This window comes from Salvelinus sp. IW2-2015, linkage group LG28, assembly GCF_002910315.2.
Source record: "Salvelinus sp. IW2-2015 linkage group LG28, ASM291031v2, whole genome shotgun sequence".
In the NCBI taxonomy this organism is placed as follows: domain Eukaryota; kingdom Metazoa; phylum Chordata; class Actinopteri; order Salmoniformes; family Salmonidae; genus Salvelinus; species Salvelinus sp. IW2-2015.
The window spans coordinates 14,560,636-14,588,561 of record NC_036868.1 but is presented as its reverse complement, the minus strand read 5'-3'; the positions used below and the strand labels follow the sequence as shown (position 1 = coordinate 14,588,561).

At 44.2% G+C, this 27,926-nt stretch overlaps 1 protein-coding gene across 3 annotated transcripts in view; it reads right to left on the bottom strand.

Annotated features, from left to right (window-relative positions):
• Positions 1 to 27,926, bottom strand: part of aig1 (androgen-induced 1 (H. sapiens)) — an 84,937-nt gene that overhangs the window by 38,263 nt on the left and 18,748 nt on the right. For 2 of the 3 annotated variants that reach the window (XM_023973749.3, XM_070435879.1), the window contains 2 exons: positions 26,877 to 26,978; positions 5,629 to 5,744 (listed from right to left, as the gene is read on the bottom strand). In XM_023973749.3, the coding sequence (XP_023829517.1) occupies positions 5,629 to 5,744; positions 26,877 to 26,978 (218 nt within the window). Of the gene's footprint in view, positions 1 to 4,688; positions 5,195 to 5,628; positions 5,745 to 26,876; positions 26,979 to 27,926 lie in introns of those variants that run through there. The other variant, XM_070435878.1, reaches the window with a different exon arrangement.

Here is a 27,926-nt window from a genome sequence, read left to right as displayed (position 1 = left end):
ACTGGTTCTGCCTGTGGCTATGGAACCCTGACCTGTTTCACCGGACAATGCTACCTGTCCCAGACCTGCTGTTATCAACTCTCTAGACAGCAGGAGCGATAGAGATACTCTTAATGATCGGCTATGAAAAGCCAACTGACATTTACTCCTGAGGTGCTGCACCTCGACAACTACTGTGGTTATTATTATTTGACCATGCTGGTCATTTATGAACATTTGAACATCTTGGCCATGTTCTGTTATAATCTCCACCCGGCACAGCCAGAAAGAGGACTGGCCACCCCTCATAACCTGGTTCCTCTCCTAGGTTTCTTCCTAGGTTTTGGCCTTTCTAGGGAGTTTTTTCCTAGCCACCGTGCTTCTACACCTGCATTGCTTGCTGTTTGGGGTTTTAGGCTGGGTTTCTGTACAGCACTGAGATATCAGCTGATGTACGAAGGGCTATATAAATACATTTGATTTGATTTGATTCAGAGAGAGAGAGAGACACTGCCAGGGCAGGTCTCAAGGAGCAAGACACTGCCAGGGGAGATCTCAGGGAGAGAGAGTGCATACAGTACTGGACAAGGGCACATTAGTGAGAGGCGACAGAGTCCAGTGCGTCAGCTGGCCCACTCACAGCCTCCCCTTAGCCCACTGATTCCAAAGCAATCACTCAAGGTGAAACTGGACTGGCCCTTACCCTGGCCCGAGGCTGCTGCACAATACAGCTGATCCCACTAATATGAAGTGATTGCACATACTTGAGTCCACAGACGGAAGCTGTTGGGCGTCAGTAAGGCGGTGAATTATGTAAATGCTCCAATTAGCTGAATTCAATAATTGGGCAATTAGTTGAATGGCACTTTTAGGTATTCAAGTTGCACATGTGGGGGTAAACAAGGTGGTTTGTCTAACAGTTACATTAGTTGTTACATCCGTTGACCTCTACCCTCTTATTACGTACCGTATAATTCCTTCCTAACMAAGAGGGATTTTAGACTATGACTCTATGGATTCAGGGGAAATCCCTACATGCGATGTTCATTTTAGTAACATAGCATTTCATCAGTTGACAATTTTTTGGTGTCTGACAGACTGTACAGATCAGACATGTCTGCCACTGAAGCTTTTATCGTCCTATTTTAGGCTTGACATCTTTCTCTTTCTCTGTCTATTCCCCTCCCCCTCTCTCTCTGTAACTCCCTGGCTGGGAATCCCCATTTAAGGCAGCCAGTGGAGGCTGCTGAGGGGAGGACAGCTCATAATAATGTCTGGAACGGAGCAAATGGAATGGCATCAAACACATGGAAACCATGTTGGATGTATTTGATACCATTCCATTAATTTCGCTCCAGCCATTACCACGAGTCCTTCCTCCCCAATGAAGGTGCCACCAGCCTCCTGTGAAGACTGCCTATGGATTTACCCAACTCCAGCATAGGGAAACGAGACAGATTCTCTAACCCTGTGAGATGTATGGGGATATAATCATCTTAATTTTAGCCAGGGATTAAAATGAAGAGAGGTGTTTGTTGCCTGAGGCTCCTACACGTCAGGTGGGTCTGGCAAACCCCCTTCTCCTTGCTGTCGGCCCTGGTTAGCTACGGCTGCAGTAGAGGGCTCCCTCGGCTCCAAGCCTCTCCTCTCTGTTAGCATTAAATCTGCCGTGCTCAGGACTAGGGTCTGGTTCTCTGGTTCTGTAACATGTGTTGTCACAAGGTAGGCCTCTCTGCCAGACCAGAGACAGATCCCCCTCTCGCTCTTTCTCTCTTTCTTGACTGATAGAGGAGGTTTAGAGGCTGTTTTTTCTGCAGCAGACACTGTGTGTTATCATGCTCGGAGAAGGTCATCCATCATAAATGCGTGGAGGGACAGAGCCATGAGGAACGTGGGAATTGAGCTAGCTGCCAGACCTCCGGGCCTGGAGAAGCAGTGGGGAGAGGCGGGGCGGCTGGACATCCCTGTCTTCTCATTAGACACACAGATCAGCCACATTCATCATCAAGACACACAGTATACAGTATTTATACTGTGATGATTTCTCTGTTCTGTACAGTATGTTCTTATGTGTCTTATGCCTGTTTTCAAGGGTCTGTTTTAATGGACCCAAGTGGAAATGGACAATAACATTTTAGGCCTTTTCACACTGCATTGTTCTGAGCCACCGGCTATCTTAGCCCTGGGCTAGTTTAGCCTGTGTTCACACAAGCATTTGTTAAACCTGGGCTAAGCTTTAGCCCTGTGGTAAGGAATACACTTGTACACTTGCTTTAGCCCTGTGGTAAGGAATACACTTCCAAAGCACTGCACTGTAACAAATTGTTGTACATTTAGAGCAAACCTTTTAGTTAGCTACTGTAACTCTATATTAGAGTACAGTACTGTAAAGAGCAATGCATTATGAGGTCTCAATGGCAYTCTGCTACACTGCTGTAGAATTACAACAATTTTACAGTAACATTTTACAGGCGTGCCTTGTAAGAGGCTATATTTGTTGCACCCTATTAGTGTGAATGCTGTAGCCCACAGAATGCAGTACCATACCATATTTTTGTATATTCATCCTGTAAATCTACAGTAATTTACTGGTGAGTGTGCTGTCAGTAAATTACTGTAATTCAGTACCACCCCACAGAATACAGTACCATACTGTAATTTTTGAGCTGCAAAAAAACATTTGTGGGTGCATGGTATTGTTGTGGCTCATTAACCAATTTTGAGGTGTGCCTTGTAAGAGGCTATAATTGTTGCACCCCTTAGTGAGAGTGCTGTACCAATTTAAGTGATATGGGGTAGTAGTTCCCTAACAATTAAATGTATAGGGGACAGATTATGGGATGGATCAGAGTAGCTGCAAGTCTTGAACCTTTAATGGTTGGATATTAAGCCATGTCCTTTTTGATATGTTTTGCAATGCAATCACAGCCAGTTTGGGAGCTTTTGTTTAGGCCTCTAGAAGTACAAGTGATATAAAACACCACATATTCATAAATAGGCTGTAATATACAAATACCTAGCAGCCAACCTGCTTGTACTAATCCCATGTAATTATAGTAAAGTACTGTAAAATATCAACATGATTACAGTAGCATTTACTTTCTTACAGTATAGTAGCCTACTTTTACAGTATTGTACTGTCATTACTCTGCATTTTCCAGTAACTTACTCTAACGGTCGTCTGTTGAAGTGTTCATGCTTTTTATTACAACTGAACACTAAATAACAAAAATAACAAAGAGAATGAACGAAAACCGAAACAGTCCTGTCAGGTGCAGAAACACAAAACAGAAAATAACTACCCACAAAACACAGGTGGGAAAAGGCTACCTAAGTATGGTTCTCAATCAGAGACAACGATAGACAGCTGCCTCTGATTGAGAACCACACCCGGCGAAACACAAAGAAATAGAAAACATAGAAAAATTAACATAGAATGCCCACCCAAATCACACCCTGACCAAACCAAAATAGAGACATAAAAAGCTCTCTACGGTCAGGGCGTGACACTTACAGGAAGCTGGTGGGAAGTTACTGTGAATTTTACAGTAATGTAGCCAGAGATAGGCAAAGATACATTCAAAGGTAACTTGTAACAAATACAGGATATGTGGAAGACCAATGTATCCTTAACTACAACACATTCCCACAAATGATTACAGGAACATGTTAGTTGCTATGACTGTGATGTGCTTTTAAAAAAAATCAACCTTAGATGAATGCACTGACTGTAAGTCGCTTTCGACAAGAGCGTCTGCTAAATGACCAAAATGTAAATGTTTTGCAAAGCACACTGCTGGTTATTATTCTACTGAGCTCCGCCCTCAAACTATTTGTATTTTAATCAAATGTGGCCTTGTTTGGGGGCAAAGGTGCTTAGAATAATATCCAGCGTGGTTTGCAAGTGTCCATTTTCACGTTTACATTTTGATCATTTAGCAGACGCTCTTATCCAGAGCGTCTTACAGCCAGCGTATTAAACTAAGTTAAACAAGAATATACCATAGTCATAGCAAGTAAAAAGATGATGTTACCGTTACAGAGAATGTTGTAGTTATGTGGGCTACTTGCAAGTATATATTTGTATTAGAAAATATGTGTATTCTAATTAAACCGTTACAAAATAGGTCACATGAATTGTAGTTCAGGCCAGTGAAATACAAAAAAAAAAAATTGGAATTGCACATTTTGAAATACATACAGTATATCAAATACATGTAACAGAARTAATGCCCGTCGTTAGCACAAGCTACCTGCACTGTAAATCTGCAAGATTTTACTAACCACTGTGCTTCCACTGTAAAATCTAGAAACACAGCATGTCGCTGTAGTCAGGTGTTCCAGTAATATGCTGAAAATTTGTGTTAAAGTAAAGGTCTTGTAAATCTACAGTAATGTACTGGCGTATGTGCTGTAAGTAAATTTACAGTAACCTTCTGGCTACAGTGCTGCCAGTATTTTACAGTAAAAATGACAGATGGACAAACACAATATTATAAGCAATTAGACATTCATTAACACATTATTTCATCTTGCTTCTAGCTAGCCCAGCATTGATTTCCAACAGTGATGGTTTGTATAAAACTTGCTGTTTGCCTGTCTGACCTCAGAAACAATGTTTCACTTTTGAAATTCGATCTCGCCCCTGTACAGAGAGTGCTATGGCGAATGAGACATCAACTTTTCTGATCCAGGCGAAATCATGCAACAATACTATTATTATGGATATATCCAATTATATGTAAATAGAACATCTATGGAAACAGACAAATGGAGCGTTTGCTGCCCTTCCAGCTGTTGAGTTTTTAGCTTTGGTTGACCTTTAGTTGAAGTGAGAAGATGGTAGCCAGCCTGCTGTACAGCTGTAACGGCTGTCTTCGGGTGAAAGAGAGGAGGACCAAACTGCAGCGTGATGATAATCCATATTTTAATAGGCTACTTAAACAACGAACAAAAACAACAAACTGACAGAAAGAACCGAAGATGCTACAGTCCCGAACTAGTGAACACAGACCAGATGAACACACGAACAGGAACAATCACCCACAGAACACACTACAAAAACAGGCTACCTAAATATGGTTCCCAATCAGAGACAATGACTAACACCTGCCTCTGATTGAGAACCATATCAGGCCAAACAAGAAACCCCACATAGAAACAGACAACATAGATAATACCCACCCAGCTCACGTCCTGACCAACTAAATAAAGACTAAACAAAGGAAATAAGGTCAGAAACGTGACAACAGCAACCATTTTTGTTAGATATAGCAACCAATGTTTTGTTTTTTGTCCTCAGGAAGAAGGATTAAATAGTATGAATTTACTTATCAAAATAACGTGCAGAACGATTACAGGCATCACAAGCATATGTCAATTAAGTGACATTTCAGCTTTTGTGATTGAACAGTAAGCATTCACACYGGCTATTTTGGCACCGTGTTTGATCTGGGTCTAAATCTGAAAAGTCGGTACTAACCCTGCTCCGGAGCAGGGTTGATGCTAGCCCACTTTAGAATGTGCAAGTGTGAACACTCGCTTAAATCTCCCTTAGCCCAGGGCTAGCCTTCTATGGTCTCTTATCAATTAGCAACACAAACCGAGGAAGAGTTCAGCCTGCCATTGTTGGAGGAAAGGGGCTCTTACCATATAACGTATCCCACGGCAAAGCTGCACACAGCTATCAGTCCACAAGGCCTGCTGGGATACTGGTGGTGCGTGGTCCTCATCTCAATGATGATGAAGGGGAGGACGGTTGTGTGCTGGAGCAGAGAACACAGAGAGAACACTCGTTAGCCACTCACAGATAGCTAGTTGGTATTAGCGACATGGTACATGTCTCACCTCCGGCTCAGTGACAACGATTGAGACATGATACATTAGTAACACACAATATGGCTTTACGGCAGAGAGAGAGAGAGAGAGAGAGAGAGAGAGAGAGATGTTATGATGAGGTACTCAGGCAGACAGCCTATAGATAGGTTCATGTAAACAGTGGGAGTCTAGAAGCTCTGTCAGTCTGGGACATTGAGCACAGGGTCATAAGAGAGTAATGACTTTTTTTTTTATCGAGCCGTGTGTGGGAGACGTTAAACAGATGACGTGTGATGCTGCTGCGTAGAGACGAGTGCTCTGCTCTCCAGAGTGAGTGTCTCATGATTCAAATCCCCACCGCTCTCCTCTTATGTTGTCTGTCTGATGGACCTCGCTGACATTTTACTGTTGTGACTTTCAATAATTCAGTAATCTGCTTGCTTTGGCTCAGGATGTGGGGCCAATGTGCTCAAAGGATCAGATATTGTTTGGAGTCTGCCGCTAAGGATGCTCCAGCGTGGTACAGATGTGTTTGCAGAGGGGCGGGCAGAGAGACAACATTAACTATTAATATCCTTTAATATTTCGTGGTGTGTGTGTGCTGCTATTTTCTACCATGTTTTTTCACCTAGCTGAACCAGCAGACCGCTGGGGCCCGGTAGAGCCCACCTTGTCGCCCCTACCGCACACACTAAGTGATGCTCCCTGACGATCAACTCCCTCTCTTTAATCAATGTGCTCATGACTCATCTTCTGTTCTTATAGACCACCTGCGCTCTGTCAGGAATAGAACCATTACGTAACGTGTGTGTCTAAGTGTCCGTGCACAGCTGATTAGAAATAGAGGAAGTGGAAAGTTTGAGAATACATTGAAACAGGCAGCAGCCATGGAAACAGGCTATTTTGTACAGTGCAGCATACTACAGTTAACCTTGCTTCTAGCTGTTTCTGATTCAGACGATTGATTTAGCATTGTCACACCAAATAAGTTGTTATCAAGYAGAAACAGAGTGAAAACCAGGCTGTCATTGACAAAGACACAGGCTGGGTGGCCGTGGAGGAAATGCTGTATGTGACTAATTGCAAATGGGAGTGTCACGCCCTGACCTTAGAGAGCCTTTTTATGTCTCTATTTGGCAGGGTGTGATTTGGGGTGGGCATTCTATGTTTTTGTTTTCTATGTTTTCACCGGGTATGGTTCTCAATCAGGGACAGCTGTCTATCGTTGTCTCTGACTGGGAACCATACTTAGGTAGCACTTTTTCCCTCCTTTCGAAGTGGGTAGTTGTCTATGTGTAGTGGCCTGCGAGCACTACGTAGCTTTACGTTTGTTTGTTATTTTCTTGTTTTGTTGGCGACATTAAATAAACTAAAATGGACGCTTACCACGCTGCGCCTTAGTCTTCTTACGACGGCCGTGACAGGGAGCTAATGCCAATATCTCTCAAGGTGCTCTAGCCATTGGTGGGGGACGTGGAGGGTCACAGTTGAGAGACCTCTCTCATGTGCTAATTGAAATCGAAATCAGCTCCCTGAACATACACTTCCACTGAGTGGGCAAGAAGTGGCCTGGGTTCATAATACAGTATTAATGTGTGGTTCATCCAACATTTTTTGGTAGTTTTCTGTTCATTCAAAAGTGTGAATGGTAGTGGATACTAGGCCCATGTAACCATGTGGTAAGAATGCCATTAACTGTGCTTCGGTCATTGGTATGTGGGCCTATAAGCTAGGACTTTAAAACAAAGCTTACAGTGCTCCAATGGTTCATAACCAGTTAAAAGCTTGATGGAGGACACTGGCCTTTCCATGTATGCATTACTTACACCAGTCACCAGATGGCAGCCTTCTTACATTCAGACCAACAGAAGAGTCTCCTCCCATACCAGTCTAGCCTCAGTTGACCCAATGTTCTGTACACTGCATTATAACAATGCCTATCAATGAGCCATGTTCCAGTCTAATCTGTTCTTAAATACCTGCCATGTTGGCATTACACGGCCCTGCCCAGAAACGGTGGTTTACCCTCAACTCTTCATTAATGTGCCAGTAAGTGCTATTCAATGTTATTTATTACACCTCTTACTGGCCTCTCACCACACTACAACAGAACATAACTTATTCTACCATGTCCTGGTCACACAAATGAAGCTCCCTAAACACTACTGAATTGCACTCTTGACACACACACACACAACGGGTAGGGTGTAGACTGAGGCTAACCCAGTCACAGTGAGTATCCTCATGCCACAATGCTGTACAGTGTGTTCCTTACGACCTCATTCAAAATGATGAGTAGCTCCTCACAGCTGGCCTCTTTCTCTCTTTCATTCACACACACACACACACACACACACACACACACACACACACACACACACACACACACACACACACACACACACCACACACACACACACCACACACACACACACACACACACACACACAACACACACACACACACACACACACACACACACACACGCACTCCCCTCCTATCTTTGACCTCCTATGCGCATCCACAGATCTCATCCACAGGTCTCATCCACAGATCTCATCCACAGATCCAGATCCACAGATCTCATCCACAGATCTCATCCACATGTCTCATCCACAGATCTCTACCCACTGAGGCACAGATCTACACTCTTCTCCCACACGCATACACACATAGTCACACACACATACACTCATCACCATGCAAACACCCACTCACAACATACGCTGCTGCTATAGTGATAATTATTACCATTGGTATATATCCTGCTACTAGTCACTTTTACCCCTGTGTACATGTACAGACCTACCTCAATCCCTCCAGTACCCCTGCACATTGGAATCTGGAACTGACCTTCTCCTGTTTTTTATTTGATTTTATTCTCTCATATTTCTCATGTTTTCTTTCTTCTACATCATTACTTTTCTTCTGCATTGTTGGGAAAGAGCTCCAAGTAAGCGTTTCACTGTGCTGTTTTACACCTGCTGCATCCTGTGCATGTGAAAATAAAGACACTATAGAGGATTGATCGTGACATGTGGGGGAGATATACACATCCATACATCTCCTGTGCTATAGCCTGAGAGTGAACCTTGACGCGCGGCAGTTCCACGCAGCTGCTGGAAGTGCAAATGAGGTAAGAAGTACCTCATCTCCACAGAGACATTACAGATACTCCCTTTCAGGAGAGAGAGGAGCTCTTCCACCGCTCTGCTCTCCTGGATTTCTAAATGTTCCCAGGGAGAGCGTGCTGTGCTGTGCATGGTTTGTGTCAGAGTCAAAGTCTCGCTCGCTTATCTATCTGTCTTTCCCTCTCACTTGCTTTTGAGCTATCTCAATCTCCTTTTTCTCTAATATAAATGCGTAGGCACGGAGACATGGACACTTTTCCAGACAGAGTTCATCTAAACGCTGAGGCAAGAATAACCTCTAGATTTACAGTATGGGTTTACATGAGCAGTAATGGCCATCATCGAAGGGCCAAGCAGGATTAAGCGGAGTAGTGCAGAGAGGGCAGAGAGAGTTTAGTTAGCACTGCTGAGAAGAGTTCTCCCACAACAGATCCAGGCCAGTGAAGGAAGGTGGTTTTAACACAGGCTCCAAGAACAACCCTCCCTGCCAATATCACTCACACTTAATCTATTTTGACTTGCCATATAAAACCATGTCCATGATGCGCTTTGGTCTCATGCTTCCTGACAATGCTTATTAATTCATGCAATGGAGAGGTCTATGATTTCCATTGAACATGTTGCTTGGCAGATGCCCTAGTCCACAGTGAAGATACCCTGGAAGCTACTTAGGCTCTCCATTTCCCCACAGAGCAATTAGGGTGAAATTTATCACACAAAGCTTTCACAGCTGTAGCCTGGTTGGGATTTGAACCCGACACCCTGTGGTCAAGAGTGTGAAGCCTCAGCTACTAGTACTTCTATTGTCATTATTGTCTGCTACTGCTATCTAAGTCCTGGGGACATATTTTGAGGACCTCTGAGTGTATGCTATGCAAAGTATGGTAATTACCATAGCCACCACACACAATGGACAACCAGAGAACAAATAAATAGACAACAAGAGAGAGCGTCACTTCTGAAGCCACAAAGACTCCTGCCTTTCCATTGCTGTCACGACTGACTCCGTTACATTAGACTATCCATATACAAATGAACTGGTTCAGACAGGAAATGCCACATATTCAAAAAAGATTACAATGCATGCAATGCATTAGTCTTGGCATTGAGCTCTGCTCCTTTGGGGTAGCACACGGATAATAACAATTACAGGCAGTGAGCAAAGAACGCTGTGCAAATCCCTGTGACCGAAACAAAAGCAGTGCGCAAACAGGTGGAGTCCGGGGTGGGAAAGCAGGAAACAGACGTGGCGGGTAAAGCAGGTTACAACAATAGCATGCCATCAGCAACACCAGCGCTCAGCTTGTGCACTGCAGCCATCAGAGAATGTGTGTGCAGAACTTGATTGACTAAATAGACAGCCATGTTAAGGTAGAGTGAGGAATCTGATTGGTGCAATATCAGCTGATGCGCTTGATTTCTGTGCTTGTGGCAATTACTCGAAGTGACAATGAGAATGTAAGTATGTACAAACACTGGGGACACGGTGTCTTTTCTTACCCCCCTATGGTGAGTGAACGTTCAGTAGGTTAGCTGACATTGGGAGGTGAGAGCGACCCTCCCCTCCACCTCTTCTGTCACGTATAGATAGAGCATGAATTATTGACTGGGCTCTCAGTTCCCTTTCTAATCAGTGACAAGATGCCTGACATGCTTAAGTCACTTATTTCACCCTGTGTACTTAGTGTCATGCGCTCTCCCCCTTCTCCCCTCCCTCCCTGCCAGGCCAGCCTGTGTGTGTGCTGCTGTTAGGGCATTGTGGGATTGTGGACACCAGAGTTATTTTGCTGCAGTGGGCGGGATGGGATGCCTGTTGGCCTAGTCAAGGGCTCCCAGAGGGTATTGGGTGACAGAAATAGCGCTCCCTCCCAAGGTCGGGTGTAGAGTTCCCCCCCCACACACACACACTGCTCCCTCCCTCCAGCCGCACTCCACCACCTGCCCACCCTCCGCCAACCCACGCAACACACTCTCAGCAGCTCCCAGTCAACAGAGGGCTCACATGACCCCGTAGCCCCTCTTCCCCCGTCAGCAACGCAATCTCTAGAAAATACCTCCAGGGGTATGCTCATTCTCATTATACCGCAAACACCAGGATTTCAAATGACTCCGTCATGTTTTATTTTAGCCCCCCACGAATCTAATGTCTCTGTCTCTCTCACTCTCTCTCTGACCACCAGATTGAGGAGCTCTCAGAGACCTATGGTCTGGATGCCAGTACTGTCTGTGGAAAATCCCCTCATACAAAAAAAGCGCAAGTCACTCAAGTGGTCCAGGGCTAAAACAGGATAKGCCATGTCAAACACAAACACTGGGGAGAAAGAAAGAGAGAGGAAGAGAGGAGCAGGTCTCACTGCACTCTGAAAACGCCAAGGAGTGGATGATAAGTGAGAAAGCCAAGTGTCAAGACTTCACATTCGTATTATGCGTTGAGGAGCCAACGCGCGGCGTTGAATGCGCGGATGCATCACACCTCACCTGCTGCCATCCCACCAACAGAGTTGTGAACACATTCTCACAAATGGAAATGTACTGCTGAAGCAGAGTCACACTAAAGGACATTGTAATTCAACTAAATAAGAAATTKAGTGTCTCTAACTGATTTCCTCATGCAGTAAGCTTTACATCGGCTTTGGGAACAATGGGCAAAAAAGCAAGCTGTGAAACGGCCCTCATTCACTGAGTCGAGATGAGTAAATATTTTCCCAGTTGTCAAGGATGAGCTAGTGAGCCAGCTATGCACCCGTTTTAATGACAGGGTTTGGATGGGGGAACTTAACTTAGTAACTTTTCCAGGCTTAACGTGGCCGGCGACTCAATCATGATATTGTACACCATTGCGCCTCAAACTGCCCTGAAATATTAGCATCCAGAAAAATTGACCTGCAATTATTGATATTTTTTAAGTAATCCCCCAGCAGTCTGCAAACCAGAAGGAAATAGCAGTGCAGAGAACACTTTACACGGGAAAGGATTGTTTTTCTGGTGGAGAATCAATACCATTGAACACTCGTGTTCTCTCTCTCTTTCTCTATCTTCCCTCTCAGCCTCTCTCTTTTTCCCGATGTCTCTCACTCTCTCTCTCTCTTTCTCTTTCCTTCCCTCCCTGAGTTGTTGGAGAAGTTGGGTTGGTTCTCTCCAGCTAACTGAACCTGTCTCTCTCAGACACCGTGCACATCTGTTCTCCCGCTTCACACACAGCTGGCCCAAGCAGCAAGGTAGAATCAGATTATTTTCAGCGAAATCTCCCCTCAAAATGTTCCCCCGCGGTAAGCATCTGCACGGCAGACAGGGCTCTGAGAGCACTACATTAAAGTGTTTAACAATGAGTTGCCTCTCTGTTTTCACTTAAATAAGGTCAGTCAGGAGCTAGTCAGAGCCGTGGCTGTAAGAAAGGCCTTGGTTTCAGCTGAGTCTGCAGATGTCCACAGCCCTCATCATCTTGTAATCGCTCACTTTCTTGTCCGAAATTGAAAAAACATCAAACACACACTCAAATATCGATGATCTCCTCTGACACTGGAGGAAGTGTCTCTGATGAGGGCCCTGCAGTCGGGATGACAGGGGGAGCAGCTCTGCGCCCCTACGAGCCTCTTCAGCTCATCACCACTGTGTGCGTGTTCATGACAGGACAGGCTGAGGCTCCAGAGGCAGTGGCCAGGCCAGAGGTGATGAGAGCTKGGGTAGAGAGGCCCTGGACACCTGTCAACCATGAACACCTGTCACCTCCCTGCCTCCCTAACATGCTGGCTGGGACAGTGCTGACACTCACAGGGCCTCTTCCAGAAATACACAGCAGAGCCAAACACAGCCCCCATGTTATGTTCTCTTGTATGATAGTGGACCTCCCTCATTAGAATGGCCCCTCTGTGATCACATTAAGGAATTACTTTTATACTTTCATATCAGCTAATTAGCTCCATTTGAATAAATGGAGGTCCCATAATGATGTATATTATTTCTCAGAGATTCAGATGGATCTGGAATAGTGGCATCACACTTGTGTCTGATGGGGCTATATTAAAAAGCTTGTCTGTGTGACTGACTACCATCCGGAGACATCTGCTGTGCGCATTTTCAGTTCACCTGCTATTTTTACAAGTCTGTTGGGATGCGCAACTCTTTTAGTGTAACTCTAGCAGACAGAGAASACTCTTAAAACCTCCTGACGCCCGGTGAATTTGGCCACCTCCTTGGTTTCGTGGCCAGGCTCATCTGCACTTCGAAACCCATTTCTGGAACCCTGAACCAAACAAATTTCAGCAGATGTGAAAACGTTTGAGCAACGGCCAACGTCTCTTAAACCAAATAAGCAAGTCAAAGTTTACGGGGAGAGGCTTACTGCTGAGTAGCTAATGATGCCAGGTCATTTTTTTTCTTCTGCTACATTCCCATCCCTTCCTTCTTTTCCCCTCCACAATATGTTTGAAATATAAAGAACAGTTCATGGCAACCCCACGAGGTCTCCGTGAAAAATGTTGCACCATGTTTTATACGCTCCTCGTAGTTTTATCGACCTTCCCAGCGTTTTCGAGAGAGGCATTGTTTTCCTCCAGCTTGAGAAGCTTCTCCTGATGTACATTTCAGGCGGGGTGGGTTCCTCTGTGGAGAGATGCACCTCTTGGCAGAATCTTGAAGGATATTGTCCGAGGTATGAGAAACAGTATGCAGAGGCTTCTGGTTTGATGAATTACAACAGAGAAGAGTTTAAGATGTCTTGTGTTATACAAATTAAACAAGCAACAATGTCTCCCTCTTTATCCACTGAAAAAGGACTGCATTTGACTTCGCCTCAACATCTAATTCGGTAAAGCATCAGAGTGAATTTATTTAACCAGGAAGGGCTCATTGAAATTTAAAATCTCTTTTTCAAGAGCGTCCTGGCCAAGATAGGCAGAACCAAGTCATTACACAATTACAGACTGTAACGGCTGTTTTCCTCCTCTTCTGAAGAGGAGGTGTAGGGATCGGACCAAAACGCAGCGTGTTGTGAAGACATGATGAATTTATTTAAACAAGACGAACACGAAATACACTTGAGAAATTACAAAACAAAAAACGACGTAGACCGACCTGAACATGAGAACTTACATATAAACGAAGAACGCACGAACAGGAATAGACTAGACAAACGAAACAGTCCCGTGTGGTAACAAACACTGACACAGAAGACAATCACCCACAAAACCAAACGGTGTGAACAGCCTACCTTAATACGGTTCTCAATCAGAGGAAACGTCAAACACCTGCCCCTAATTGAGAACCATATCAGGCAACACATTGAACCCAACATAGAAACACATAACATAGACTACCCACCCAGCTCACGCCCTGACCATACTAAACACATACAAAAACAACGGAAAACAGGTCAGGAACGTGACACAGACAGACAACATGAAAAACTACAAGTAATCTAGTAAAAACCATTGAATTCACAAGAGTATAACAAATCAAAAACAGCAAATTAAAAACAGGATAAAGTCCAGCGAACGAAGAGAATAAAAAGGTAGTAAACCCAAAATGGCTTTGTAAATAAAAGTATACCAGTGACTGAGCCTACGAGTGACTAGAGAAGGCCAGCCAACCCTGGTATACAAAGTGCAGTGGTGCGTAAGGGTTTTGCAGTTTAAAATAAATCTCAAAGTGCCATGGTAAAGAGTGTCAATTGATCTCAAACACTGAGCGGAAGCATTCATATATAAAATATCCCCATAGTCTAATAAAGGCATAAATGAAGCTGATACTAGCCTCCTTCTGGCTTCAAAAGAAAAACAGGCCTTATTCCTAAAATAAAATCCCAATTTCAGCTTCAATTTTTTTGTAAGTTGTTGAATATGCAATTTAAAAGAGAGGCCGTCATCAATTAAAATTCCAAGATATTTATATGAGGTTACAACCTCAATCTCCTTGCCCTGACAGGTAGTAATAGGTGAAAGGTTCAGAGGTCTATTTCTTGCATTAGAAAACACCATTAGTTTAGTTTTGTCAGTATTGAGGATAAGCTTCAATTGACACAAGGTATGTTGAACAGTATAAAAAGCAGTTTGCAAGTTCTGGAAAGCTTTTGTAAGAGACGAGGCACAACAGTAAATAACAGTATCATCAGCATAAAAATGAAGTTGTGCATTTTGGACATTTTTGTCTAAATCATTTATATAAATAGTGAATAAGAGAGGACCAAGTACAGAGCCTTCGGGCACACCATTAAGGACAGACAATTTAACAGACATAAGCCCATCAAATTGAGTGCACTGAGTTCTATCAGACAGATAGTTAGCAAACCATGCAACTGCATGCTCCGAAAGACCTACACTCGACAATCTCTTCCTTAGTATAGCATGATCAACTGTATCAGGAAGGAAAGCTATTCTGTGACACTAGAGGAGCAGCAGAGCCGTTTGGTTCTCCCACTGGGGATTGAGTTTCTGTGTAATGTCTCCCATTAGGAAGGAAAGAGGAGGATGATTGCACTCTATGGGAGCAGAACACTGGGTTCTACTGGCATTGTTAATGTGATTATCATGTTATGACAGGCCGTGGATGAATACTCCTGGCACCACTGTTAGGGCTGGCAGGGCTGCTCCGGGCTACATGGGCACGCTGGTTAGTGATGATGTGCCTAACTCTTCATGCCAGCTGGGACCATGACCTTTGACCTAACCCTGAGGACAGGACAGGCCAGTTAGCAGAGGCCAGCACTGGGATGGAGGGAAATGGGAAAGGGGGATACCTAGTCAGTTGTACAACTGAATGCCTTCAACTGAAATGTGTCTTCCGCATTTAACCCATTTAACCCAACCCCTCTGAATCAGAGAGGAGTGGGGGGCTGCCTTAATCGTCATCCACGTTTTTGGCGCCCGGGGAACAGTGGGTTAACTGCCTTGCTCAGGGGGAGAATGACAGATTTTTACCTTGTCAGCTTGGGGATTCTCCTTTCGGTTACTGGCCCAATGCTCTAATCGAAAGAAAGTTCAAGGGGGTTGTGGGGTTATAGATCACAGGCCCCTCAATACATAGATGGCACCTCTGGCCTTGTGTTGTCATCACTATAGCCTCGAGCCAATCACAATAAGTTGTTTAGACCAGCTGTCCTTACTGGGCATTAGTCGAAATTAAACTGACCCACTCTGTTCTCTGGAAGAACACAGGGGAGCTGAGTCATATAAGAACGTCTGCCTGCCTTTCCCTTATTCTTCACTTGTCTTCTCCTCCCTCTGCCATCTCAGCCCCAACTGAGCAGGTCTTACATAAGACTAAGGTACAGTATGTCCTTAGTAAAATATTGGACACCTGCCAGTAATAACAGCCAGATCACATCTGTCACTTTGCAGCTTTTCTAAATGGCTGCAGGTAGTTAGCGTGTAAAAGATAACACTTACATGACTATGTGACGGCAGGCCGAGAAAACATCAACAAGCAGTGGAAGATGAAGCAAGCTGAGGTCAGTGGGGTAGGTTGTTCCCATGAAGTGGACCAGTGACAGACATGCTCAGTCAGGTTATAACCAGTGTTATGCACTCTCAAGTCCCTGGTGTCTACTGAAGCACAATGATTGCACCCAGCTACCTTTAATACCTCCACCGGGACTAGGAGACTGCTATCCAGAGAGATAAATTGCTGTGCTGCCATCTCGGTCACACCTAACACTATATATAAGAAATCCCCCCAAAATAGTTACATATCTGCATTATGACATTACATAGGGAATTCCGTGGGACTACCCTGAGTGATAGGTGTAGCCATCAGATAATGTGGGGAACACTAGGCCCTATAACAGGTCAAAATTATGTCAAGGTACAAATGTAGGAGGACCCACAGCTGCCTTTGATGCCTGCAATAAAACGGTATCATGTCAGCCAATAAATGTTCCTTCATGTAACCATGTACCAGGTAGCTACTTGGGCAATGCCCACCAGGGGGCAATCTTATTACAGCCACCTATATCTTCCTAGACTGTACCTGTGATGTTTTATCAGTTCAAGACATAGGAAGCAGCACAGAGTTTAGAACCTGGGTCTTGCCTTTAACAGGATGATTTAAGTGGGAGCTGCAGTGCTGTAACAATGGCGGAGTCTGGTTGACAGTGGGCTACACCTAGCCATGTCTTTCTCATTATGGATGGGGTGTTTGTCTCATCTGTGTTTTGCATTCTTGAGACGGCGCCAAAAACATCTCTGGATCCAAATGTACAGTATGCAATGTGAAGTGCATAAGAGTTCTGAAAACAGTCGACTTACACAAACACATCTGTTTCTTATAGTACAAGTGTCTTATCCTTGGTCTGGGTAATACCATTGGTTGAACTTACACTGTGTGTTAACTCCAAAGATGTAGCTCCTCAGATGTTGGTAAACCAAACATGTCATTATCAAGAATGTGGACACCATTAGAGTGCATTGGAAGCCGCAATCATCCCAGCAGTATATTGGATGGGACGTTGATCGATTGCGGCCATACTGACAGAAACCTCTACTTTCACAAGAGTTACAGTAGGGACTGTAAAGACTGTTACTTTAAATGGCCATCTCCACCGTCCCACAGTCTAAACAAACCCCAAAGTCACAGCAGGAGCTTACAGTTACACACAATCTTCTCCTCTGCAAAGGGCCCATTCCACATTTGTCTGTGGGCACTGCTATTTTCCATTCTTAATGACTGCCCACAAATCCAGCACAAGGAATTGGACTGAAACGCCACAAACAGTTCAGAGACAGTTTAGGAGGCAGTCTGCAGAGTTTACAGACTCTTCAGTCCTGTCGCTCTCTGTAAGACACTGTACTAACTTCAAAACTAAGAGACGGAGTCAGGGAGAAAATATAGCATTATACTGTATATAGAGATACACATCTGGGAAAAGAGTATCACAATATGAGTCATAATACCCATAAAACCTAGCGTTCGAAGAAGGAAATGGTTCCAATAATTTTTCCACCACAAATTTTTCCCATAGGGGATTTTAGAATAATGGCTATGATTCGTGTAGGCTTACCCTGGCGTGACGTTTTGATAACCGTGTAAATCTCTCTAGGACTGTCATGGATTCCCCCGGTACTGCTGCTCATTCCATGCCCCAGTTCCGGAGGTCTACCTCACCGGCCAGGCGTCACTGAACTCTCTCATTACACACACCTGGTTCCAATTCCTCTGATTAGTAATTGTATATATGTGCCCTCTGTTCACCATTGTCCTGGTCGTTTATTGTTCCCATGTCCGTTGGTCTTGTGAGTACCTGTGCTTTGTTGTTTCGGCTTTCGTGCTGCGTGTATTGTGCACTTGTTATTACGGGTCTCGTCCTGTGTATTGTTATTACGGGTCTCGTCCCGTGTATTGTTGTGCACTTGTTATTACGGGTCTCGTCCCGTGTATTGTTGTGCACTTGTTATTATGGGTCTCGTCCCGTGTATTGTTATTACGTGTATCGTCTCGTGTATTTATTAGAGGTTTAACCTCGCTCTTTGTTTGGGTCACATCCCTGTGTTTTTGTATACGTGGTTGTTTTGGGCTTCGCCCCCGTGCCTTTTCATGGCATGTTGTATATTTTGGGTGGAGTATAAAACCTCCTATTACGAATTCCTGCGCCTGTCTCCAATCATTTATACAACGTGACAAGGACATGGTGCCTTTTATCAATATATTTGCCTGTATTTACCCCCCAAAAATGCAATGCTAATTAGCTGCTAATGTGGCTATCATAAAGAACTACAAATGCCATGATGGTCTGAACGAGACTGTCGAGTCGAGGCAAAAGTAAGAATCTCTGGATTAACTATCTAATATTAGCTAAATTTAGTAATGAATAAATTGGCTACATTACTTTCAATATACAATTTTGTGAACTGTCTTGTGCAAGTTTTAAATTGACACAAAACCTGTTAGCAAAGGTGTCAGCTAGAGACACTGCATTTGAGGCTGCATTTATTGTAGCTGGGGATTTTAACAAAGCAAATTTGAGAACAAGTCTACCTAAATTCTTACAGCATATTGATTGAGCTACGTGCATGCGCAATACCCTCGACCACTACTACTCTAACTTCCACGATGCATACAAAGCCCTCCACCACCCTCCCTTCGGAAAATCCGACCACGACGCCATCTTACTCCTTCCGTCTTAAAGGCACAAACTCAAACAGGATGTACCAGTGATGAGAACCATTCAACGCTGGTCCGACTAATCGGAAGCCACGCTTCAAGATTGTTTTAATCCGGTGGACTGAAATATGTTCCGGTCAGCCTCAGAGAACAACATCGACCTATACGCTGACTTGGTGAATGTGTTTATAAAGAAGTGCATTGGAGATGTTGTACCCACTGTGACTATTAAAACCTACCCTAACCAGAAACTGTGGATGGATGGCGGCATTCACGCATTTAGCGCGATCCACCGCATTTAACCATGGAAAGAGGTCTGGGAACATGTCTGAATTTAAACAGTGTAGCTATTCCCTCTGCAAGGCAATCAAACAAGCAAAATTCCAGTACAGGGACAAGGTGGAGTCGCAATTAAACAGACACGATACATATGTGGCAGGGTCTACAAGAAATCCCTGGCTACAAAAGAAAAACCAGCCACGTCTGCACCCCCCCTCTCCTTCTCCGTGGCTGACGTGAGTAAAACATTTAAACATGTTAACCCTTGCAAGGCTGCTGGCCCAGACGGCATGCCTAGCCGTGTTCTCAAAGCATGCGCAGACCAGCTGGCTGGTGTGTTTACGGACATATTCAATCAATCCCTATCCCAATCCCCATCCCTATCCCATTCTGTTGTCCCCACATGCTTCAAGATGGCTACCATTGTTCCTGTACCCAAGAAGGCAAAGACAACTAAACTAAATGACTACCGCCCCGTAGCACTGACTTCTGTCATCATGAAGTGCATTGAGAGACTATTCAAGGATCATATCACCTCCACCTTACCGGCCACCCTAGACCCACTTCCGTTTGCATACCACCCCAACAGGTCCACAGACAATGCAATTGCCATCACACTGCACACTGCCCTATCCCATCTGGACAAAAGGAATACCTATGTAAGAATGCTGTTCATTGACTACAGCTCAGCATTCAACACCATAGTACCCTCCAAGCTCATCATCAACCCCGCCCTGTGCAATTGGGTCCTAGACTTTGATGGGCCGCCCCCAGGTGTTGAAGGTAGGAAACACCATCTCCACTTCACTGACCCTTAACACTGGGGCCCCACAAGGGTGCGTGCTCAGCCCCCTCCTGTACTTCCTGTTCACCCACGACTGCGTGGCCATGCACGCCTACAACTCAATGATCAAGTTTGCGGACGACACAACAGTATTGGGCTTGATTACCAACAACGACGAGAGCCTACAGGGAGGAGATGAGGGCATTCAGAGTGTGGTGTCAGGAAAACAACCTCTCACTCAACATCAAAAAAACAAAGGAGATGATCATGGACTTCAGGAAACAGCAGAGGGAGCATCCCCCTATCCACATCGAAGGGACAGCAGTGGAGAAAGTGGAAAGTTTTAAGTTCCTCGGGGGACACATCACAGACAAACTGAAATGGTCCACTCACACTGACAGTGTGGTGAAGAAATCTTCAGGAGGCTGAAGAAATGTGGCTTGTCACCCAAAACCCTAACAAACTTTTACAGATGCACAATCGAGAGCATTCTGTCGGGCTGTATCACAGCCTGGTATGGCAACTGCACCGCCCTCAACCGCAAGGCTCTCCAGAGAGTGGTGCGGTCTGCACAACGTATCACCGGGGGCAAACTACCTGCCCTCCATGACACCTACAGTACCCGATGTCACAGGAAAGCCAAAAAGATCATCAAGGACATCAACCACCCGAGCCACTGCCTGTTCACACCGCTACCATTCAGAAGGCAAGGTCAGTACAGGTGATTCAAAGTTGGGACCGAGATACTGAAAAACAGCTTCTATCTCAAGGCCATCAGACTGCTTAACAGCAATCACTAACTCAGAGAGGCTGCTGCCTACATTGAGACCCAATCACTGGTCACTTTAATAAATAGATTACTAGTCACTTTATACAATGCACTCTAAATAATGCTACTTTAATAATGTTTACATATCTTACATTACTCATATCACATGTACAGTTGAAGTCGGAAGTTTACATACACTTAGGTTGGGGTCATGAAAACTTGTTTTTCAACCACTCCACAAATGTATTGTTAACAAACTATAGTTTTGGCAGTCGGTTAGGACATCTACTTTGTGCATGACAGAAGTATTTTTCCCAATAATTGTTTACAGACAGATTATTTCACTTATAATTCACTGTATCACAATTCCAGTGGGTCAGAAGTTTACATACACTAAGTTGACTGTGCCTGACAGCTTGGAAAATTCCAGAAAATCATGTCATGGCTTTAGATGCTTCTGATGGGCTAATTGACAAAATCTGAGTCAATTGGAGCTGTACCTGTGGATGTATTTCAAGGTCTACCTTCAAACTTAGTGCCTCTTTTTGACATCATAGGAAAATCAAAATAAATCAGCCAAGACCTCAGAAAAAAATTGTAGACCTCCACAAGTCTGCTTCATCCTTGGGAGCAATTTCCAAACGCTTGAAGGTACCACGTTCATCTGTACAAACAATAGTACGCAAGTATAAACATCATAGGACCACGCAGCCGTCATACCACTCAGGAAGGAGACACGTTCTGTCTCCTAGAGATTAACATACTTTGGTGCAAAAAGTGCAAATCAATCCCAGAACAACAGCAAAGGACCTTGTGAAGATGCTGGAGGAAACCGGGAAAAAAGTATTGATCTTTATCCACAGTAAAACGAGTCTTATATCGACATAACCTGATAGGCCGTGCAGCAAGGAAGAAGCCAGTGCTCCAAAACCATCATAAAAAAGCCAGACTACGGTTTGCAACTGCACATGGGGACAAAGATCGTACTTTTTGGATAAATGTTCTCTGGTCTGATGAAACAAAAATAGAACTGTTTGGCCATAATGACCATTGTTATGTTTGGAGGGAAAAGGGGGAGGCTTGCAAGCCGAAGAACACCATCCCAACCGTGAAGCACGGGGGTGGCAGCATTTGGGGTTGCTTTGCTGCAGGAGGGCCTGGTGCACCTCACAAAATAGATGACATCATGAGAAAGGAAAATTATGTGGATATATTGAGGCAACATCTCAAGACATCAGTCAGGAAGTTAAAGCTTGATCGCAAATGGGTCTTCCAAATGGATAATGACCCCAAGCATACTTCCAAAGTTGTGGCAAAATGGCTTAAGGACAACAAAGTCAAGGTATTGGATTGGCCATCACAAAGCCCTGACCTCAATCCTATAGAAAATGTGTGAGCAGAACTGAAAAAGCGTGTGCGAGCAAGGAGGCCTACAAACCTGACTCAGTTACACCAGCTCTATCAGGAGGAATGGGCCAAAATTCTCCCAACTTATTGTGGGAAGCTTGTGGAAGGCTACCCGAAATGTTTGACCCAAGTTAAACAATTTAAAGGCAATGCTACTAAATACTAATTTAGTGTACGTAAACTTCTGACCCACTGGGAATGTGATGAAAGAAATAAAAGCTGAAATAAATAATTCTCTCTACTATTATTCTGACATTTCACATTCTTAAAATAAAGTGGTGATCCTAACTGACTTAAAACAGGAAATCTTTACTAGGATAAAATGTCAGGAATTGTGAAAAACTGAGTTCAAATGTATTTGGCTAAGGTGTATGTAAACTTCCGACTTCATCTGGATATACTGTATTTTATACCATCTATTGCACCTTCACCATTGCTCATCCATATACTTACATGTACATATTCTCAATCACCCCTTTAGATATTGTCACGCCCTGACCATAGTAAGCTGTTTTTTCTCTGTGTTGGTTGGGGAGTGATAGTGACTTGGGTGGGTCATCTAGGTGAATTTGTATGTCTACAGTGGCCTGATATGGTTCCCAATCAGAGGCAGCTGTTTATTGTTGTCTCTGATTGGGGATCATATTTAGGTAGCCATTTCCCCATGGTTATTTGTGGGATCTTGTCTACATTTAATTACCTGGGTGCACAACAGTAGCGTCACGGTTAGAGTTTGTGCTTGTTTGTTTTGCTGAGTTTTGGTTTATTAAAAGTATGTGGAACTCTACTCACGCTGAGCCTTGGTCTCCTTCTAACGATGGACGTGACAGATATGTGTGTATTAGGTAGTTGTTGGGGAATTGTTAGATTACTTGTTAGATATTACTATTAGATATTATTGTTAGATATTACTGCACTGTCGGAACAAGCATTTCGCTACACTTGCATTAACATCTGCTAACCATGTGTGTGTGACAAATAAAATCTGATTTAATTTTGAGATGACGTGCTGGAGCTTGCAGGGATTTGTAGTCTTGCATTATGTCTACTTTGATGCTAATTAGCATTTTTGGGTTCTGAGAGTAAATAGAGCTGTATATATTGATAAGAGTCACCTTGTCCCAGAGATATTTACATAGTTATCAAAATGTCACGCCAGTGTAAGCCTACACGAAACACAGCCCTTATTTGAAGTGTTTTTAAAATCCCCTGTGGGAAAAATTAATGGTGGAGAAACAATTGGAACCATTTCCCTGTTTGACCGCTAAGTTTAATGGGTATTATGACACCTCCACTGTGGGGCTCCATGAGGAGGTGATATTGTTACAACCATTATTGGTACAACCATCTGTGATGAAAACGTAATAATAATCCAAATACATTTCCACTTAGGTAAATAAATACACATGACAAAGGAACATAGAGAGGGAACACACCAAAGTAAAAGAGAAGGGACATGAATWGTTGATGTGGGGGAATCAGAGGGCTGCTCTTGTGGAAAGGGTGCTGTGGTGTATCACATTGTCCCCTGGCTTTACACTTGGCAGCGCAACTAAAGGCCTGGCTGAGACGTAGGGGGTGTTTACCAGGGATAATCAGTCATAAAGACCCCAGCGCACAATGAGGTCCATCTCAAGGCACAGTGTCATTTAAATGTCCCCTGAACCGACCTGCTGAATGAAATATAAGCCTGCCCTGACAGAGAGAGAGAGAGAGAGAGAGAGAAGCTTCCTTCGCACGCCACAGGGGCCCAACAAGAATAGAATACCTCCAACTTGTCTGTTTCTCTCAATCTTCCACTTGTTTTGTTGGTTTCTGACTCTCGTTGTTATTGTGAACCGGGACATTGGTAGCCAGCTGGCGCCATCCCTACATATGCATCCCTCTGGGGAAATGTCAAATGTTTACTTGCAGCATTGGCATGCGTTGAGCTGCTTTGAACCTGGACTGTTCGCGGTGAGAGATGTCTGGAATTAACATTACAGTACAGAGACAGTCCTCTCTCAGCAGCCCACTTATAACATAGTGAAGACGTGGATTATTGTTGAAGCGAGTTTGACGCAGGTGGAACTCGGTGGAACTCTCACAGAGAATCCGCAACGCCTAACTGTTTAAGTGGCGATGAAGTGACTCTGCCCTAATTGTCACAGTCACATTAAGGGAGGCCTGTTAAGCTTGCCAAACATGCAGCATCGGGGTTTGACAACATCAAAACATGTGCTGAGGAAAACTGTTCCGTATATTCACGCTTTGGTGACAAATGCTCTAGAATTCACACTGGTTTATTGTCTCTTCCTTTGTGTATCTTCTGGAAGGCAAATCTCTTGATGGCAGATTTACACATTCCGTGGCACACTTTTGAAGTCAAGTCTCTCTTTACTTTGTGAACTTGAAAGGAATATTCAGGGGGGGATGTTCTGCATAAATGAACGGAGCGTTACTAGGACATTCAGTGGGAAATCACTTTGACAGTACTACATGCTGTACCAACAGCTTTGTAATCAGAGCCCTCCTTACAGAGTCTATAAAACATTATTGTCTCTCTTTGTGCCTTCCCTGAATAACGTTATCTCTAGGGCTGTGTGCAGTAGTGCACTGTGTCAGGGACTGTGTGAGGATGGTCTGTTGTATCTCCCACACTGAGGGAAAGGTGTGACCAGGTTTCTATCAACACCTCTTTCCCCTGCATCGCTCTGTGTGCATCAAGGCTTCATTGTGTGGTAGACAGGGTGCAAAATAATTCCTGCCTGCCTTCCTTTCCTCTGTTACATCCTGCTGCCTGTTTGCCTGCGTATTTGAATCTTCAACCAGCAGCCCTGTGATATGCAGTGTGATGAGGCGATAGATATATAGGGCTGAACTAGGCCAGGCTCTCTTGCTCTGTAGTGAACTGTAATAGCAGACACGAGCTAGGCAAGACTGCCAAACAGTAACAGGGTCCGGTCACTCCCTCCTCACACAGAAGGGAGCGGGAGACAGTTGCCGTGGCAGCGGGGGTAAACAAACAAATGCGGTACCATGGAATGTGGCAAAATATTTACTATGGAGTAACTCTGCTGCTGCAGTCGTCACCCGTTCCAGATGGCTCAGAGCTCACATATATGGAAGGTTTGCATATTATGAATTGTTTTCAGCTGTTGGACCCGTTGTGGTTATCCTGGGGTTGGCCCTTAGCAACATGGTTAGCAGGACTGGAGGCCAGCCACTTTCTGGTCTGTTCTGGGTTGGACAGGGTCATGTTGGTCCACATGATTGTTGAGGCGCTGGGTAACATCTCGTCCTGATTTGCGGAATCATAATCATTGATCTGTTTATGTTTGACCAGAGCAATTGGGACTTGAATTGACCGTAGCAACCCAGATTCCAACACACACAACAAACAACACTCCTGGCTGCTGTGGATATGGTTCATGTAATGAGCTTGAGGATATGAGTCCGGCACTTTTGCATAGCGCACTTGAAAATGATCTGATTATCTCTCACGTGATCCCCACTGAATGGAAAGGTTGCATATCCATAGTTACAATCTAAACAAGGCGTTGTTCCACGGTTTGACTGAAAAAGGTATGCTGATATTCGGTAGTATGGCCCATTAAACACCATTTAATATCATCATCTGTGACGCTTTGGACATTTGCATACACTTCAACCCAAATTGCTTACACAGACTTTATCATTGCTTACACAGAGTCTTTGTGAACACAGTTATTGTTACGTAGCAACCAGTCTGTGTACTATTATTGGTTCGCTAGCCACGACACAGACTACAACAATATGTCGCATCCATCAAGACATCCATTGAGACTTATTTACCTTACATACACGTCTATGCACACAGCTGGAGGCTTGACTCTTGTTGTAGGAATGGGATGTGATTGTGGAGCCAAAAGACATGCAGCGCGTGTGCACACACACACACACACACACACACACACACACACAACACACACACACACACACACACACACACACCACACACACCACACACACACACACACACACACACATTGAACACAGCCATCAATCACCAGTCTCACCTGCTAGAATAACAAGCCTATCATCTAATTGTGCCAGCAGGAGGGCTTCAGTTCCATCTGATTGATATCAGCAGTTGAAAAACCTCTTCCCATTGTTTTGACTGCTGACGTCAACATGACCATAGAGAAGATTATTGGGGGGAACAAGATGTGCCTCACTACTGTGTCTGCTATTATGGGAAGCGTTTAGGCACCATTAGCTGCCCATTGTCCACTGTGACTAATGTCTGGGGCTCCAGATATGCTCTCAAATGTCTATTTATTTACTGAGTGGGTTCTTAAATAGTGATGGGAAAATGCTTATGGCCTATAATAAATACCTCAACTGGAGTCACTGTTCGTACTAACTGTGATAAATGATTATGTTAAATGACAAATATGACCACATAGAAGTGTGGTGGGTGAAATAACATTTATCTTTGGGACTAAATAACATTTGTCTTTTGGACAAAAATGTATGCATAACCATTATCTTATTCTAGCTCTTTCTTCTAGACACCCTGTACTAGCCATACTAAATAATGTAACAGAGTAATGCTATGACAGGCCTGGGAACAGTATAGTAGACAGACAGTACTCACCATGCCGTGGTTGAGCCACTGGGGTATGAAGTTGTCCAGCAGTCTGGGGTACACCAGGTCTCTGTCATACAAGTACAGGGCCCAGAACATGGTCACCACAAACTGCAGAGAGACAGGGACATAGGAGACATAGTGAGGACATAGGAGATATACTGAGAACATAGGAGGCATAGTGTGGACATAGGACTAATTCAAAGTTAAACTTCACTGCACTTGGCATAGATATATTTGTTGGTAAGTTAATGTTTTGTGCTGGAAATACTAGGTTGGAATATTGCGTAACGTGAGGTTGTGGTAGTCTATAAATATGTGACGCACATACCATTACACACCCAAACGTACAGCACCTTGAGCCATGTCATAGGACATACCATCCAGCCTCGTGAAGCTATGGGCCCAGGGGGTCAAATAACCATGAGTGTTTACATGCTGCCCATGTTATGCCAAGAAAATATAGTTCAACCTATCCAAAGAGGAGATAAAAAATATTAAAAAGTATGGTAAATTGTGTTTTCAGATCTAAGTCTTCATATTATATTATCAAGTCATATTTTTCAGACAAGATAAATATATCTGTAATTTGAATGGCAATGCAATGGTCTATTTGTATTTTCCAGACCATATCCGCCCGCGTTTTACACCCTCTGGAGCCGCGGTATCCCTCAGGTCATCATGTACCCAGGAAATCCCCTGGTTCTGTTGTGGCCCTTCTCTTCCCTGTCTCTCCATGAGGTTTACTGCTTGGCCTGACCTGGCCCGGGTTGAGCTTGACCCAGCCGCCCCCACAGTCTGTTCCTCTGAGGACAGTCCTGGAGCGCAGAGATGTCAGCCTCTGACCTGAGCACTAGCTATCTCCTCTATCCATTCTTCCTTCAAAGGCAGGCTGCCTGGCACTCACATACTAACAACGAGGCGAGCTAGCGCTAAAGCCCACCATGCAGCCGTGAGGTGAAGCGAAGCGACAGTTCTGGGCTAATGTTTTCATATCAGCATACCATAATTAATCCCTAAGAGCTGACTTCTTCTCCGCTCCTTGTCTCTTATCCCGAC